This window comes from Gossypium hirsutum, chromosome D09 (assembly GCF_007990345.1).
Source record: "Gossypium hirsutum isolate 1008001.06 chromosome D09, Gossypium_hirsutum_v2.1, whole genome shotgun sequence".
Taxonomy (NCBI): Eukaryota; Viridiplantae; Streptophyta; class Magnoliopsida; order Malvales; family Malvaceae; genus Gossypium; species Gossypium hirsutum.
Window position 1 is genome coordinate 48561639 of NC_053445.1, and position 19975 is coordinate 48581613.

Sequence of the window (19975 nt, forward strand, 5' to 3'; positions counted from 1 at the left end):
TTTTTTTAAATGTTCTTTATTTGTAATTCAAGTATGCGAAAGTAATGGTAGAATGCCAGATTTGGTAAAGGGTCTTGTTATACAACTATAAATTAAAAATACACTATAAAATTATTGAAAGACAATAACTTGTGATGTCGTATGGAAAGTAGTACAGATATGAAATTAAAAGAAATTAAATTCAAGTAACTTCTATAATTAGTGAATTGAGACCCAGGTTGCATTAGCATCACCCAAAAGCATACCAACCAGTGTAAAAGGAGCTTCATTTCTGACATTAAGAAACTATGCCAGCCATAGCATTGGTATACCTATTTCCTTTTTTAAAAACATGGTTATGGATCCTTTGCCCGAATCATCAATAAGCGAGTACACAAAATGGGATAAGAAAGCGAGTAACTAGTAGTTAAGCTCATTACAGCTGTTGCATCCACTTTAATCACAAGTTTAGTCATATGCAAACTCAAAGCAAATTGCAAGCCATCCTTCTGCCACCATACACATGGCTTGTGGAATATGATGAAAAGATCCAATAATTTGTGTACTCAAAGCAAATTGCAAGCCATCCTACTCTTCTCGGGTTTCCAATGGAAGATCCATCCGTATTAAGCTTGAACCAACATACTTGAGGGTTTTTTTTTTCCCTATGAAAAACAATGAAGGATGGTAGAAGGCACAATCTGATATTAACAACAACAACAACAAAGAATTCCCCAACCTTTTCAAGAGCTCATTTAGGGATGTCATTAAGGATACATGTTTTCCAAAGGAAATGACATTTCGAGCTAGCTAGATTTCCAACGTAATAAAAGAAAAAAAAAATCAAAGTCCAAGGAAATTTTGGTTTATGGTACCACACTTTAGACTTCAAGTTGCTGCAGGATCGAGCTTTCTTATTAGTAACCCCTTAAAGAAATTGGTTATTGTTCCTCAAGATACTAGACCACCAATCTCTCAAAAAAGAACATTATCCCAAGATATGGTCAAGACTTTCTAGATAGCTATGGCAAAAAGAGAAATGTTCTTGCATAGGCATACCCCTTGAGGCGAGAAGTGTTGTCTAAAGCTCTTCATTTTATAGTGCTTAGGATACGATTCCACCATCCATATGCACTAGCAAGCTAGAAAGTCCTGAATTCAGAGGGCTCCAATACAATGAATCATGTATATCCTCCTTAATTGAGCTAGGGGGTCCTAAGAAAGGTTGTAGAAAATTATTTGGCATTATAATGGACACCGCATTTGTGTTGGAAAAATTCGGTTTAGAATTTGATTTTGCTGCACAGCAGAAAATTAATTTTTTTTTTAAATCCAGGGATCGTGTTATTTATACCAATAAACTATTTATCAAATTCGTACCTATATCTTGGAGTAGACAATCTAAGTCATTTCCCGAATTTCTATAAACAGGATCTCCACTATTCTTGAACCTCGACTTGCTTAGATTGTGGATTCTAACGAAGCGGTGAATACAATGAAAACTTTTATTGATGTGAGTGAGAAAAATATCTTCTTTGTAGGTGAGAAACAAAAAAAAAGCTCTCTTAAAGTTAGAATTTATTTGAAAAATAAATCTCACTAAAAATTGACAAAGTGCCGATGCTTAGATTTTGTTGTGTTTTGACCTAGCTCATGATCTGTATTAATATAGAAAATCACAAGAGTTTTAGTTGAACAAAAAGAAGCAAATTAATAATATTTTAATAAAAATACACATAATTACCTACTAGGAATATGAATAGGCGGCTACACCTCTTCTTTGGGAGCTATAGTTGTTGCTTATCCTATGTCAGATGGTGGCTTATCAATTCAAATGCAAATCGCCAAGGTTGTAACGAACTAGAGAAAATATCGATTGAACATATATAATTAAGGCTCAAATGATTTGTAATTAAGTTTCAATTCTTCGTCTATTAATTACGACATTATTCAATTATGAAGTCATTCAACTAAAATACAATGACTGAATTCTCCCTATTTTATACCATTATGAAAGCAACTAATCAAATGTTCGTCCAAGGACTTTCTCATATTTGTGTTATCTTAATAGCATATCTTTAATCTCTTTGGGTTAAATTCATTCACCGAATATGATCCTATTTGATCTAACAGTAATCATTACATCTTCCTTTATGAAAAAAGTCAATTAGTAGCCGTTAGTAATTAAATCATTCATCCCAGAAAAATGACTCATGGCCATGCGACTTTTTTTATCTATCATGTAATGTCAATGAGATGATATCATTTACCTTTTATCGGGTTATAAATTCTACTATTGTATGCGAAGCTATGTCATGCAGAATTTGTATGCTCAATGTACCAACTTTTGACTCTTTTACCAATTAAACTGAGCATTTAATTCATCAAAGTATTTGATTCACGCACACATAGTCCATCACTTACTCAGGATTGAGGTAAACCACACTATGAATATCATAACTGAATAAATCCATTACCGGATCTAGGATTTATTCTACTTGGGTCCTATTTGATGTATTGTCAGTCCAAACAATCACTTCTATGTCTCTATCTTCTCGAAATCATTTGTTCCGACACCCAAGACAAAGTATCTCTCTAATTAGACTTGATAGACGACATAATAGCCTTTTAATTGATTTGTTAAATTTCGATTAGACTATGGACCATTTAGATTACCAACTAATATAAGTTGCCTTCTCGCATTATGATCTGACCACATAATGCAATTTAATATTAGTTAAATGTTAGGTAATGAATGAGTCAATATTTGCTTACACATTTTGCTTTGTGTGCAAAAACTATCAAGGAAAAATAGAAATGATATTAATGTGAATAATGAAATTTTAGTAAACTATTTTGTTCAAAAAATTATAAATGCATATGATAAAAAAACTACATTAAGAGCACTAATTCCCAACAGTCTCCCACTTGCCCTAGTGAAATAGAGTCATATTTTGTATACTCATATTCTTTACATGTTTTTCAAAATTAATGGCCACTACAGTCTTGATAAAGGGATCCATAAGACTACATCCACTACTCCGTCTGCTACTACCATTTCCAATCAGTTTATTTTGTTCATTTATGATTTCTGGTTTCTTTGGCTTTAATTATTGCCGCAATGTTAACATAATATAATGTAATAACTTTTTCTATATAAAAAATGACTTTGAGATTCGTGAGAAACTTCCAAATCCATAATATTTCTTTTATTTACTCAAAAGCAACCACATATTTGGCCTTCATAGCGGAGTCAGCAATACAACTCTGCTTGACACTTTTCTACACTATGACTCTGTTGTTTAAGATAAAAACATAACTCAATATTGATTTCCTCAAATTTCAATACATTTGAAAGTCAGAATCAGTATACCAAATGAAAATTAAATCCCTTCAGAATATGTTGGCATATAATTCTTGTTGTTAGTCAGACCCATTTTTTCCAAATAAGGCCACAAGTCTATCAACAAGGGTAAGAAGGGTTAACATGTCTTTCGACTGTTACTTTTGCATGGATAGATCCATGCAGTTAATGTTATCAAGGGACGATAGATATTTGGCAGGGTTTAAATTTACCTCATCATAGATATTTTTAGCCTATAAGCTAGATTAGTGTTACTCGCACTCTGTAAAAGGCCAACACTTTTGGCTTTATCCTTTGAGTTAACCTTAACACCTTTATCAATTTTTTTGATAATTGAGTATTCTATTTGCTTGGAACGCAGAGGGTTTTAGATTACTTTTTGGTGTATCTTTGCTTGAGGCCTGCATCAAAGTTGGAGCTTGCATGGACTTGGCAACCTTTTGTCTTGGTCCATATCGATGTACCACCATCCAAGGGCCATAATTAGAAGTTCTTCCATCATCCTCTTTCTTGGTTATCACCACGAGCCTCGCTCATTGAATTATTTGAAAATGCTTCTCCACTATTGCTCTAATTTATTGTTTTATTAGATGGTGGTTTCCCATCTTTAACAGCTACCATCTTGCTCTTTACAGTGATTATGGTTGGGGTACTATTAGGGAAAATTTCTTGCTTATGGCCCATCCTTCCACATTCGAAACAAAGTTTTTCTATACCGTCGTTTCTTACCTTCAACAGAAATGTGGTTTTGAAGGGTATCTTCTAATGACTTGATTACAAAAATGAGCCAAATCGCCTTGTCTTTTCGATATTATAGCATTACCAACACTCAACAGGTTGCTGTGCTAGCTCTTCCCAAACTGCGATTGAGTTGTACGAAGCTTTGGAAGCTTGAAAATTGGTGTGCCATTTTCTCATGGTTAAAAAGTTTTCATTGATGAATCAAGGTCCCCTTTTAATAACCATGTCATAGTCTTCTTCAGATATGAACATTACTAGGAAATAATCTTGTCCCAAATCGATTCGTTGCATGCAACATTAGCATTTTTATAGTTGGTTTAGCTTGAAAGAAAGGTTTTGGAAATCTACCATTTTCCCATAAACTTTAACTGTGATTGACCTAACCTTACCTTCCTGATTCGATTTTTTTCCTCATTGGTTAAGGTGACCATAATGTCACCATTGTCCATCCTAAAAGTTGGTTAATCTTCCTTTTCCATAATTGAATTAATATCCATGTCAACCTCTACTTCACCTTGGAAACTTTTCTCATAGTTACGGAACTCCTACCCTACCAGGATTTCTCTGTTGGATAGAATTTACCTACCTCCTGGTAGTGCTTGTGTCTCAACTTTTTTAGGCTTTTTGGTGCTTCTGAGTAATTCTTCTTCCTCCTTATGAGAGAGAGTGTCCATCTCCCTTTGCAGTTAAACACTAGCTAGGTTATTTGTTTGATTCAAATAATATATTCGAGGTTTAGGGCAAATTAAACTTAAATATCAACAAGATTGTTGACGGACATATTCAACTCAGCCTAGGGATTCTTTTAAGAGCAAGACCGTAACTTGAAATCAGGATATCCATAATTCCTTTTCTTTATGTATCATAGCATTAAAATATAAATTTTCAGACCCAAACCTTTATATATTCTTCTTCTTCTTCCTTGAGCTAAAAAAGAAAAATAAGCATTAATTGTTTGTTTGACGAATGAAAGAGGTGAAAAGATGTGGATTTCCATCATCTTTATGGACAGCAAGAGAGGGGTCGCATATGATGCATGGCGTATCTGATAGATATCAACAAGCAGTGTTGCTAAAACCAAGTATTAATTAATGGGTATCTGATTACTGCACAGCAAAATTGTTTAATTAATGCCCACGACTCCACCATTTCTCAAAGTTGAGCTCATATGTGTCAGTGAAACAAATATATGAAAGCTGCTACAATCAATCCTGCAACTTCAATTTCATCCATGATATAAAATTGATTGGACAACCGTTTGTTAATTATATATGGTCGTACTTGCTCTCCTTTTTTATTCTGTGATCCCCAATCACTTTGCCACAATTAATTTATTATAAAACTCTTCAATACAATAATTTTTCTTTTAACTAAACTAGCTTTTTAACCACCATGAATATATATATGTTTATTAAGAAAATTTAAGTAATTTTATTTTCGATAATGCATGTTAAATTTTAAGTAAAAAAAATGTCTTACATATATGTTTTACCTAAAAAAACTTTCAATTGTTAAATGTATATTATCAAATCGATTCATGATAAATACATCGACTTATATATTAAAAAGTCCTTAAAAATGCACCCAAAAAATTCAAATCAATTAAGACCCTATATTAAATTCGCACTTAATTAAGTCTATATCGTTAATTAAAATAATCAATTAAACCTCTCTATTAACAGTTTTTCATTAACCATGTTGACTATTAAAATACATTGACAAACCAATCAAATGGTGATACCTGACGGCTTTTAGTTTAATATAATATTTTTCCCATAAAAATGATTAAAAAATAAAAAAATTATAAAAATAGAAAAAATCAAAATATTAAATATTAAATTTGATATAAACTTATTAAAAGTATAAAAACTTGTCAATATTGTAAAAATATAAAAATTCTAATAAATTATAAAAATTTATAAAACTTATTAAAAATATTTAAGATTAAAAAATGTTTTGGAATTCTTTAAAAAAAAATTTAAAAAATTGTACAAAATATTAAAATTATTAAAACTGATATAAACTTATAAAAATTATAATAAAAAATTCATAAGAACTTGAACAAGACCAATTAACATGAAATCAACAAGGGTACCAGTCCAAGGACAACCATTAGACCGGTTGACCAGGGAACTAGGCGGTTAAACTAATTTTTTATTTTTAATATTTTTATCAAACCAAAATTTTATCATCCAACTATTAACATAGGTCAAAATGAAATAATTTAACCAAGGTTTTCAAATTTGAACTGGTGGTCAAATCAACTAGGCCGCCGGTTTGTCAGTTCAACTGATTCATCAAGTTCAATTAAATAAAATATTAAAAATAAAAAATAAAAAAATCAACCGTCTGATTTTCAAGTCAACCGATCTAATGACTTTCTTTGGACCAATGCCCTTATTGATTTCAATCTAATTAGTCCAACCAACTGGCTCATTCCAATTCAAGTTTTTATTATTTTTTTATAAGTTTATAGCAATTTTAATACTTTTATAATTTTTATAGAATTTTAATAAGTTTTTATAAAATTTTAAATATTTTTTTTATTAATTTATTAGAATTGATTATGTTTTATATTTTTTTATAATATTTATAAGTTTTTTTATATTTTTTCTAAGCTTGTATCAATTTTCATATTTTTTTAATTTTTATATTTTATAATTCCTTATGATTTTTTATGGAAAAAAATCTTAGATTAAACCAAAAGATGTCACATGTCGCCATATGATTGGTTTGTCAATTTATTTTAATGGTCAACATGGTCAATGATGAAAATCGTTAACAAACGGGCTTAATTAATTATTTTAGTTAACAATAAGGGCTTAACTGAGTGCGAGTTTAATACAAGGGTTTAACTGATTTTTTTTTTGTATTTTCTTAAAGGCTTTTTGACATATAAGCTTAAATACATCTATATTAATAAATTCAACAGTTAAATTGTTAAAATATTAATAGTAGAAAAAGTTAAATTTTACACTGGTATAACTGAATCCCCTCCATGTTTAATTATTTTTATTATTTAATAAAATGTTTTTATTGTGTAATTAATGTAAGTAAACATTGTTAAATAATTAAAACTTATAAATTATTTTAAAAAAAGTTTAAATCATAATTAAATTAATTGTATAATATTTAAAAAATATTTGTATAATATTAAATTAATTAGATTTTGAGAGATGTAAATTTCAGCATATCAAGAGAGAGGGCAAACGGACTGCATCACTTGTTGGCCAGAGAGGAGTTTTGCCGAAAACATGATGTCTGATGTGTGGAGGACGGCCCGACAATGATTCAAGGACTAGTGGTGGAGGAGGAGGGATGATGATAAAAAATTTAAATGTAAAAATTACCTATTGAAAACAAAATTTTTAGTGGATAAAGATTTGTTTAATATTGTATGTGGCCCAATAATTATATTTTGGTTTAACAAGAAATAATTTAAAGTAATAATATTGCTTATTGGTAAACTTAAATAATTTAAATTACAATTAAAGTCTCATTGAAATAATTAATATTTTAAGCATACTAAAAGCCACGTCATGAGAGTATAATAATAGTCAGTATCATAATGACAGATTAGCTGTCACTAATAGCCACGTGTTTTCAGTATAGTAACAATCAGTATCATGGTGACTGACTCAGCTGTTGTCAACGACCATATAATTCAAATAATTTAATTGACGTGGTTTTTATAAGGGGTTTGATTAATTTTTTTTAAATACATGGGTTTTTCTTGAGCTTAAATTATATTAATTGTGTACTATAAAATATTAATATTTTAATAATACATTTATATCATAACATGAGTCCAAATATATAATTTTTTATTAATATATTTTCTTGTATTTATAATAAAATTTTTGTAAATTAATAATTTATATTATATAAATTATTAATGTATTTTTTGGTATAAAATTGGTAATTGCTCTCGTATTGAGATCTGAACTTTTTCTTTCAAGTTAGCCCTTGAGCTTTACAATTATTCTCATATTAGGACATGAACTAGGCAATTATTGTTGCATTAGAATTTGAACTTTTTTTGTTCAAATTAGTCTCTGAGCTTGATAATTGTTTGGATATTGGGACATAAATCTTTTCTTTGACCAACTTGTTTTTCATGAAAATATTAGAGATTAATTTAGACTAAAAAAAGTTCAAGACTCAATGTGAAAGCACTTGCTAAATTCATATGCTAACTTGAACAAACAAAAAAGTTAAACCCTAATCCAAAAATATTGTTAAATTTAAAGAGTAATTTTAAAAAAAAGTTAAAAACCCCAAATGAAAATATTTACTAAGTACAGGCCCGAAATATTGCATTAACCCATATGGCGGTATATTTATATTGGTGTTTTCGGTATTTCTAATCACATGTTGGGTAGGTTTTTTATTACCTCTTCCATGCAATGGTATGAGGTCCATCATCCCCAAAAAGAGCCAAACATATCTGGGAAAAGTAGAGTAAGAACATGAGCAACGATATGCCTCGGAATGCAGGATAAAAAAGGAAGATTTATTAGTAAAATAAAGGAGAAAAAAAAACCCATTCATTGAACCTTTTCATATATCTCTACTTAATCATGGTTTTAAAGGCTTAACCATTGAGTAAAAGCCTGTTAGGTTTAACATTAAGATCTCATATATGTATTCTTCATATTGATCATGGTTTAAGTAGAAATATGTTTTAATTATTGACTTATAATTAAAAGGAAAATAGAATGACCCATGTCGTGTTTTGGGTCAGATGTGATTATTTAAGTAAAAAAATTAAAGCATTAAAAGAACCCTAAAACGCTAGATTAAAAATTAGTAGCAGGTCTTCACCAAAAAAAGAAAAACAGTAGCAGTAGCGCAAATGGGTCGTGCGCACGAGTGGAAGGAGCAAGGTCCCTCAAAATCCGGTCCAATTAAAGCTTTAAAAAAACACCTAATCTCAGTTTTTGAATGAAACAGAAAAAAAGGTTGTCCATGAGAAAGACAAATCATAAACTGGCAACTTCATCAAACAAACACAGACAGTTGAGTTCCACTTCCACTTCCCATATATAAAATTTAAGTTTTCTTTGTTTTCAGGGGAAAAATAAAGCGAATTACGTGTCCAAAAGTAAACCTAAAAGCTAAACCATACAAAACCATAATTTAATTTTAATCCATTTCTTAATCATAGCTTAAATCATTGTTCATATATATATATTCTTTCTAATTCACTTTGCAGGTACCATGTTTTAAGACTTATAGTTTAATTAGCTTTTATATATTATATTATCTTTTAAAACTTTGATTTTCCATAAATTATGAACTTGGCTCTCATGGGAGCCACTAACGTTCTCCCCATCGCTTCCTTTCTGCCACATTCTAAGCATATTAAAAAAAAAAAGTGAGTTACGGATTATTGGTTTAATGGTCAAACTAGATTACTTGATTAACATATATGTTAAATATGTAAAATTTTACTTTAATTATGGTTTGGTTGTATGATATTTAATAGCTATTAAATCATAATAACTAAATACATTCTTGAAAAATTAAAATAATATATAAAACATTACTATAAATATTAACTTAGTTAAACTAAACAACACTAAAATGGAAGTACTTGAGAGAAACTTTTTCTTTTTTAGTCAAAATTTAAAATTGGTTTATGAACGTACAATCCAACCATGCAAAGTAGAAGGGAACGGCAAATTACGAATTACATCGTTTTTTGGTAGCTAATAATAATAAAGGACAGAATCATCATTTGATAATTTCCATATTTGTGTTTCCCCAGCTAGCCTGGTCAATATTCTTCCCCTTTTAATGGCATTTCCTTTTTCCTTTATTATTATTTTTTTTGAAATTATAAAACCAATCATTTAACCAAACCCATTTCTTCTCCCACCTCATAACATCAAGTGGTGGAAATAATTATTTATAATAATAACGATGAAATCAACAGCAGAGAATAACAATCCCTCGGACCTCAGCTTGTTTTTTTTTTCTTTCTTTTGATGAAAATATAAATATGTAAAACAAAAAGGGTATTAGTAGTTCTTAATTATTTAGGTATATATAAAGATGTAATTAATGAAACCCTGTTTTCCTAAATTTAATAAAAATAATTTATCAAATACATTCTTTTAATTGATAAGCAAACCTTTTCTTTTAATTTTATGAGTATACGATTATTTATTTATCATTTTCCGAAAACATTTTTTTATATTTATTTCATTACATTTTTCTTTTCATATTGATTAACATTTGTCATATTTTGTAGAATTGAAAATAATAAAATATTGGGGCTTAATTATTTCTATCACTTTGATGGCAAGTTGGAAATCCAAACCAAAAGATGTTTAGCATTATTAGTTAATCAACCAATCTCTCTCTATGTATTTTTTCGAAAATATAATAATCATCTTAATATTAATAAATTCTTCGCTCCTATCAAAGAAAGCTGCTCGTTCGTCGAACCGATGGCGTAAATGGCGCCGGTCGCCGGACTTTTAAAACCCTGGTGGCAGTGGCAGTGTGGGGCCCTCTGGGCTACACCCTGTCGTCTAATCTCCGGACATAATGCATGCATGCCCATAAGGACGTTTTCTGCTTCCAGTAGGCCTTATTTATTAGTTTATAGTTATGTTAAATGGTTGTATTTACATTAATTAGAAAAAAACCCTCCAACTCATAACATATTTTAGATGTTTTCTGATATAATAAAATAGTAAAGGTTCCCCCCCTTTTTGTAATCAAAATCATAACATATTTTAGATATTTTCTGATTTATCATATATAATAAATTTGTAAAGTTTTCCCTCTCCCTTTTTTTTTATTTGTTATTGTGACCTAAAAAGATATTTAATTCAGATTATATTTTCTTATTTCATTTATGGTATAAAATATAAGATTTTATTGTTTAATTAATGAAATTTAGTATTACTTACTGAATTGTCTTGTTATATAAGAAATGTTTTTTTTAAACATTTATGGGTAATAAAATTGTTTAAATAATATGCAAATTTTTTCTTTGATCATAGGTAACTTTTTAGATTTTATAATAAAATTATATAAAAAAATATATATTCCCTCCCCCAATATTCTCAACTTTCTACAATCCCCTCTTCCTCCATTTCAAGCACCACTTGTGGTTTTTGGTCTTTCGAATAAATTGTCACATAAATCTTTTTTAATTTGTATCTATTAATAATTAGTGCGATGGGTACAAACGACATGACTCACTTCAACTTACGTATTCCCACTTTTACATCATTGATATACATTAATGTCCCAAATAATGAAAATCAGTCAAAAAAAAAAACACAACTTTATGTTGAAACCAATGATGTAAAAGTCTTTTAAGTCTAAATTGTATCTATATAGATTTTAGCATCTGTAAATTAAAAAAAAAGTCTTTTAAGTCTAAATTTTTTAATTTTAAGAATCCACGTGAATAGATTTTCTATTAATGATTTTATTAATTTGCATCAAGTTTAAAAATATAAAAAATTAAATTACTCAGTTGTGGAAAATATATTACATGCCTAAATGGACAACTTGACTCATCATTTCAACATCAGTGGGATAAAACACCTACTTCCTTTTTCATTATACATAAAAATAAAAGATATTTGTCGCGATGAGGAATTCTCATACGTGGTTTCTTTGGAGTTTATCTTATAATTAATTAAACATATATTTGGTATTTTAAAAACATAGAGATATTTACAAAAATAAAGTACAAACATTGCAAATGACATGATGAAAGACATGAGGTGAGAGCACATGATGAAACAAGAGTTTCATTGCTATGTAATGTTATTTTATTTTTATAAGTCTAACATTTGCACCCAGCTATACACATATAACCACCAAAGCTAAAAGAAAATCATGTGATGAGGGACCAGAATACGGGATGGGAATTTAGGACGTACATTTTGGTAGAGTTTTCCCAATGAATGATTTTGGTTTTGAGAATGGTTGGGACGTTGACAATATCAATGGCACATGACATGGGACCCTGTCATTTCTTCTTCTTCTTTTTTAAATAAAAATAAATAAACATGATAATAAAATGTCATAATTTGTGTTCCAAAGGATTTCACGTGGCAAGCAAAAGCAATTTTAAGTTTTAACACCGTTTCAGTATGTGCAAGAGAAAACGTGTGAATAATTAAAGGATTTATTAGCCCTAAATTTGTGTGCAAAAATGATATATAAGCCAATATATATATTTAAATACAAATACATATATAACCCTATCGCCAAGATATTGAAACGGAGAAATGTTTTAGAAATTGATTATAAATTCATAGAATTTAATACTACTATGTTGGAATTTTATGTGGATTTAATTTTAATCTAAATTTAAATATATATTCTAATTTTTAGTTATAATTATAACCACTTTTTTTTAAAAAAAAGCAATACAGATTGTTACATAGCATTTGGTTTAGGAGTAGATAAACAGTTACGGTCTTCATGCAGTGCATTCAAAGTAAAATCAGAAGGTTAGGATCAACAATGAATGCCAATACCCGTTCCTTCTACAGCCTTTGCTAAGTAATTAGTCAACCTATTGTATTTTTGATACACATATTTTAAATTAATATCTCAATTACGACTTAATAAATCTAGAATTGCATTAATAACATTCGATTCTGACCAATTTATCATCAGATTTCTAAAATATTTATTATAATGTCTAAAATTAGTTGTATGAAAGAGCAAGTAGATGGCATATAAATTAACCAAAAATGTGTAAAAAAAAAATTGGATTTTGGATTTCTTTTGAGAAATGAGAAAGATTGTGGCCATACGTTTGCCTAACTGTGATGTTGAGTTCTTAACAACCAATCAGGTGTAAGGACCATTTATTTAGTTTTCTTTTTGTTGGTAAACTAAAAATATGGAAATGAGAAAGTAGAGGTCATTCGACAATAAAGCATATAGTGCATGGGATGTTTGATTATTGCTTCACTTTCAAGCTATAGTTCGTTTCACTTTTATCAATGGTAAAACTTATCACTGTCTTCCTTCTTGTTTAATATGCTGAATATTATAATTGGGATAGATCTGAATTAATGACGAACAAAAATGTATAGAGAAAATTTGGTATAAATATTGATGTAGAAAAACTCCTCCAATGAATAGGATAAAAAATCACGGACAAAAGAAGGTTTCACTAATGACTAATTAAACGAAGAGTAATGGAGAAAACTTCGAAAAAAACAAAGCTCTCCCGCTAAAACACAAAATTCCCTCGAAACTCTCTCAAAACTTTCTCTTAATGTTATTTTTTTTCTATGGTTACTAAGGCCCTTTTATAAGTTAAGATTAGAGGTCTAATCATGTTAACATATCTTTGGTATAATCAGAGTTTAAATGAGTAAATATAGTAGAGTTTAACTAAGAGAAGAAACTCATTTATGTGGGGAGCACGTTGCGATATCGTATGTCTCCTCGTCATGATGTCGTCCATTGTCATGACGTCCCATGTTGCGTCTTTTTGGGATGTCGTATTTGTTTTGTCTCTGCTTCGAACGTCTTCGCGTCGTTGTGTTGAAACCAATTTTCTTTTCACAATGACGTGTGTAAAATACGAGACACACCCCATAACTATAAATATAAAATTAAAATAATATATGTTATTTTGATTCATTAAGGCTTGAATTCTAACCTAAAATATTATTAATATGAAGTTTGAGTATGTCATCTATAATACTCCATATGAGCTTGAATTAGCATCTAAAATAAGCATATTTAATTTCTTTTAACATTTTTCTTATACAAAGAAAAGTTAAGAGATAAACATTAAAATTTGGGAATACATGTAGGTAATTTTTTACATTTACGGGGCTTTGTTTAAAGAGTAATCCACACTAAATCAATAAATGTAATACGTGGTTTATATCTCACTCATTCACCAAATTACCACCTCACTCCTATACTCAATTTAAATCACTCTTCCTAATAACATTTTCCCTATTTTCTCTAAATTGCAACAAATATTCAGTTGTAGATTAATAAAATAATAACAAGCCTTCATTGAAATAAAGGATTAATAATTTAGTAAAATGTTGAATAAAGTGAAAAATCTTCCGGATGTAAATTTCTTTAAAAATCAAATCTTTTTAAATATGAAGATGGTAAAGTTGAGAATGGAATACAGTTTATTAAATGCAAATTAAGTTGCAATGAATAAAATTACTAAAAGAAAAGAAAAAAAGGAGAGTGGAATGACATTGTGGAGTAAAAGCGTGCTTGAAAAATACGAAATAGAAGTATCATGCGCGAGTCTCCCAAGTATATTCCAAGTAAACAAATTTAAAATACCGTCAAATTAGTGGTCAGCAGTCAACACCCATTAAAAAAAGATCAAACCACTTGATTAGACTCATACTAAAACGAGAATATAATTCCATACTTGGCTTTAAGTTCGAGTACAAGCTAAAATTCTTGTTCTAATCTAATATATGATCATCATTGAACTAAATTCGGTTTTCTTAATTTGCACCTGATATGATGACTTCATATATATGAAAATAAATTAAAATAAAATTTTGAAGGATCCACGAATATATTTATTATTTTAAAATATATCAAAATAATATTTAATAAATCATTCTTATTAATCTTAAGAGATAGACAATTTGAAAAGGTAGCTCGTAATTTCATATGGGGAACGACATCGGAGTTTAGGAAACCAACATTAGTGTCTTGGGGAATTATTATTGACCTCTCGATTTCGGTAGTCTTGGACTTAGAAGCCTAGTTATTAGAACTTTTTTTTTTTTTTGAAGTTGGGTTTCCAGATTCTCGCTAATACGGAAGCTTTCTGGGTGCAATTATTGAGAAACAAGTATAGTATACAAGGGGTGTTATTGGAGTCCATAGCAAGGAGTCATTGCTCTTATATTTGGAGATCTTTGATGAAGGTATGGCCGAATGTGATTGCCGATGTGTTCTGGTCTTTAGGGGATGGTTGACTTATGAAGTTCCAGAATGATGTGTGAGCTCGTCAAGTTGGTCAACTTAGGGGCTTTTACATGGGTATTGGGCAGCTAGATGATACTTTACGTGTCTGTGACTCGATGAAAAGTAGTGAGGGTTGGGATTGGCCTCAGTTACACAATTTACTTCCTGATAGCTAGTGTCGTTAAGCTCATTGCAGTTATGGTTCCACCATCCGCTGATGCAAGATCGGATAGGTTAGCTTGGAAGTGGATGTCTAAAGACAACTTTTCTAGTGCTAAAACATATAGAAGTATGTACCGACCTGTTCATGGCAAAGGCTCCAACTGGTAGAAGTTAATATGGAAAGCTAAAGCGCCTCAAAGAGTATGTGTTGTTCTCTAGGCCTTTTGGCAGGATAGGCTGCTGATGAATGGTGATAGAGCAAGGAGACATATGACTAACGAGGGACACTGTCCTAGATGCGGTGACGTGTTGGAGTCAAGATTCCATGCTGTTAGAGATTTTCCTTTCTCAAGAATGGTATGACAATTTGTGGTGTCAAAACATGCTAAATACGTGAATAATGATACACTAAATTTATTGTTATTTGTGAATTCACGAAATTCAATATAAAGAGTTTTGTAGTCCGCAAATAATACCTTTACACGAATTTAATTATTTTGATGTAATCATCTAGTGATTTTTTTAAAAGAAAAAAACAGACATGGACGATTTCTAATTTTTTTTTTCCATTCGAAACAAAGACAAATTCAATTAATTACGGGGAAAAAGGTAACGCGCCGCCGTTGTCTGAACGGTAGGAGCGTGTTTTCCACTCTTTATAGACCCCCCCAAATAAGTTGAAAACTGTAAACAGATTTTTCCTAGTCACACCAATAATAATGATTCTACATGTGAAAAAACAACGTTTTAGTGCAACGTTGGCCACATCTGTTTTATTAGGAAAACTAGTCAGCTTTTTTTCTTTGAATTCTAAACAATCTTAATAGTACGTGGGAAAATCGTTTGTCACCATAATGAAAAAAAGCGTGTGATAGTGATGACAATACCTTTGGGACAAACATAGAATTTTGACTTTTCTTCCCACTATTATTCAGTGCATTGTATCTCAAACAAAATATTTTTCTTTCTCTATTTGATCCATTTTTGGTTCCTTTTTTTAAAAAAAAAACAGTAATTCGTATGTACTTAAAATATAAATAATACAATCTTTTATTTAATTAATTATACTAAACTTACCTAAAAATAAATGAAATATGAAACTTAATTAAAATGAAAATGATAATTGAAATGTCACCAAAATGAGTTTAATAAAAAAGACTGGTACAAAACCAGTTTATAAATGGCAGCAGCCCACACTGCTTGTGTCCTGACTTTAATTAAAACCAAAACGCTTTTCAATTGAATAGCTAATTTAGTAAATAATTATTTATTAAAAATCTTAGAAAATCTTTAACTATATTTATACTTTTAATTATAATTTAATTTTCAATATGCTTACTAACTTGATTTTTGGTTCAGTTCAAGGAAATAAATCAGGGTAAATTATGGTTACTTTAATCGGATTAAATCGGTTGATTAGATTGGAAACCGATTGAGGTATTGACTTGAAAAAAAGTCTTAGACCGGTTAATTCATGATTCGGTAGAATTAATTTTTAATATTCAATGATTTATTTAATCAATCTATTGAACGGTGACCTAACTGATTTAACTAGTTTGATTCTGAAAACAAAACATTGAGATAAATGTTACATAAAAATAAAATTTACTTTAGTAAGTTTTTAAATTTTAATTAAAATAATACCAAACACATATTTAAAATGCTAAATACATATTCTAAAGAAAATAGTGAATACATAATATTTAGCAGGGTAAATTACATCCAAGATCACTAAACTATTACTAAGTTTATGTTTTGATCATTCAACTTTAAAATGTTACAAAATAGTCACTGAAATATTCGCAAGTTTTATTTTAATTACTAGATTGTTAAGCGTTTTTAAAAAAAGTTTGACTAGCGAGTTCCAAGTAACGATTCGACGATCGACATAGTGGATCAGTACCCATTGACAAGTAGAAAAATATACTTTAGATTAAAGTCAATCTGACAATCATTGTTGAAGATTGGAGAATAAAACTATTTGGGTTCTGATTTGCAGATTCGTGACAATCAAATTTATTTCATAAAATAATTTAACTATAGAAGAAAATAAGAAGAAGAGCATTCGATTAATGCAGGCGATGAGAATAGAAAAGGCGATACATCAAGGGTTTCAACAACCCAATAATTTAAATAAAATTTTTTAAATAATTTAATTATGAAATTGAGTAACTAAAACAAGCGAATTTCTTAATAATATAGTGAAGGTATGTAGTTTACCTTATTTAAGTAACACCCGACTAAAGCAAGCGAGATTACGGGAGTAGCCTCAAGGGAATTACCTAGAATTTTGGTAATTAAGCGGTAGATAGAGGAACAAAAAGGTAATTAAGAGAGGAGGGGGAAGGCTTTTGAGTTTCCGTTGGTCAAAGGTGATTTGATGTGTTTTGCTTTCGTCTAATCAAAAAAATTTACCGACATAAAAGAAAATTAAATAAGAAGAAGAGGATATTTTTGGAGAGGATAGGACACTATTTATAATTATTATGTAAAATCCTGAAATCTTTTAATTATTTTTTTATATATGATTGTAAATAAAAGAAAAAAATTACAAGTAAAAAATGTTCTCTTAATCAACGGAATCCATATTCCACGTGGACGCGGCGGCTTGTATCTTACCGGAATCTCCGGTGTGAGATCAACTTACTTCTGTTTGTTGATTAGACGTACGCATCCGTCCAGCATTACAAGACATCTAGCTAAATATATATAATATTAAAAATTAATAAATTTTACTAATTTTTTCTTTAAAAAAAAAGAAATTCTCATTAAATATGGGACAGTATAAGATATTATAGTTACAATCAGGATTTTCCAATTTCGGCTCTTTGGATCCTATAAAAAAGCAAATTCAGTGTGAACATTTTTATACTTTTTACTTCACTTTTTTCTTCCCCACTCCTGTTCATTTTTTTTTCGTTTTGGTTCCGTACAGTTTGTTTTAAATACCCAGTAGTGTTTGGTTCTTTTCCTTGGCTGTTTGAAGTTTCGATCTTTTGCGTTCGTTTTTGAAGGTTCTTTCTCTCCGTCTCTTTCTCACATCTCAAATACATAACTTTTCAAGATTCTAATTAGTGTTTTTGAATGCTTTGATTTAGCTTTTGCCAGATTTGTGATTCAGCCTTTGTCTTTCTTCTCGCTTTCCAAGGTTTTAAGGCCTAAGCTTCTCTTTCACGCTTTCACCTCACTCTTCTCTTCTTTCTATTGATGCCAATACACACCATCTGAAGGGGAAAAAAAAAAACATCCTCAGAAATGGACCAACATTTCTTATGTCCCATCACATATACCCAACATAAGACCGTCACAAAGATGTTCAGAAAACCGCCTTCGAAACCCACTAAAATCGTTCGGGTATCAGTTACGGACCCTGACGCAACCGACTCTTCCAGCGACGAGGAAGATTATTTCTTTGTTCCCCGCCGGAGAGTAAAGCGCTACGTCAACGAGATCAGCATCGAGCCGGCGCCTTGCAAAAGCACCGACTCTACCACCGTTCCTAACAACAACAGTAACCGCAAGAGGACAGCCACCGACGTCGCGGATTCCAACCGTAGGCCTCTCAAGCTTTCTTCATCCGGTAGGAAGTTTAGAGGTGTACGGCAAAGACCTTGGGGGAAATGGGCTGCGGAGATTCGAGATCCCGCCCGCCGCGTACGGCTGTGGTTGGGTACTTACGACACTGCCGAAGAAGCTGCCATGGTTTATGATAATGCAGCAATCAAGCTTCGAGGACCTGACGCTTTGACCAACTTCATTACTCCCCCAGCTAAAGAAAGTATCGGAAAACCCGAAAACATTAACGTGCCTTCGGTTTCTGGGTACCAATCAGGAGACGATTCACCTCGCAATCTCTCATCCCCAACTTCAGTCTTCAACTTCGAAACTCAATCAACTGAAGATACAGCAGTCGAACCCGAAAGACCGGTTCATGAACTTCAAGAAGGAGAAAGTAAACCGCCACCGGCTCAACCAGAGCCGTCCAATGACTGGGGAGATTATTTGCCTCTTGATTTCCCTTTCCTTGATGACTTCTTTAATAATCAAGTTCCGGTATTGTCACTTTTCGATGAGACTTCAACGATTTTTTCAGATAGTAAAGTGATCAATCAACATTTTGATGACATCTTAATTAATACGTCCCGAGATTTTGAGTGCTACTTACCATCATCGTTGTCGTCGTCAGCTTCTATTTCTCAAGTGGATGATCAAGTGAACGATTATTTTGAAGAAATCGGCGATTTGTTCTTGTTAGATCCTCTTGTGTCGAATGTTTAGTTTTTTTTTGTTCCGAGCTATTGTCGTCGTTAAAATAGTTGCCGGCAGTTTTGGATGGACGGCGACGACTAACTAGCTATTTTAACATTTTAATACCTTTTTATGTTTATTTCCTCCGTTAAGTTAAACGGAGAGAGTTTGCTGGGTAAAAGAGTGTAGTACAATTTTGACGGAGAAATGGCCAAACGGGATCTGAGAAAAAGATGTGTTTAATCTGTGTAATTTTAGTGACGGTTTCAGTAGATAATGCAATGCGTATGCGATTGTGGAACGCCACGGTGGCATTCTTTTTGCCCCCACATGAGCTGGCGCAATTTACGGTTAGGGCCGGTAAAGTGAGTCGGAGTCGGTGCCGCTCGTGTGTGAAATCGAGACTCGTTTATTTGTTCTTTTCTTCTTGTAGTTCATTTATTTAAATCACTTCACTGCAAAGTATATGATCTATAGAGTAAAAGACAGCGAGCCCTTTTTTTAAAAGCAGTTTTTAGTATAAAATAA

At 30.8% G+C, this 19975-nt stretch overlaps 1 protein-coding gene across 1 annotated transcript; it reads left to right on the forward strand.

Annotated features, from left to right (window-relative positions):
• The first annotated feature begins 18067 nt into the window (after nt 1–18067).
• On the forward strand, nt 18068–19699 carry LOC107890762 (ethylene-responsive transcription factor CRF4). The gene is made up of 2 exons (XM_041101105.1): nt 18068–18213; nt 18298–19699. Exon 2 carries the CDS (start codon nt 18455–18457, stop codon nt 19475–19477), a length of 1023 nt encoding a protein of 340 aa, XP_040957039.1. The 5' UTR covers nt 18068–18213; nt 18298–18454; the 3' UTR covers nt 19478–19699.
• The last annotated feature ends 276 nt before the right edge of the window (nt 19700–19975 follow it).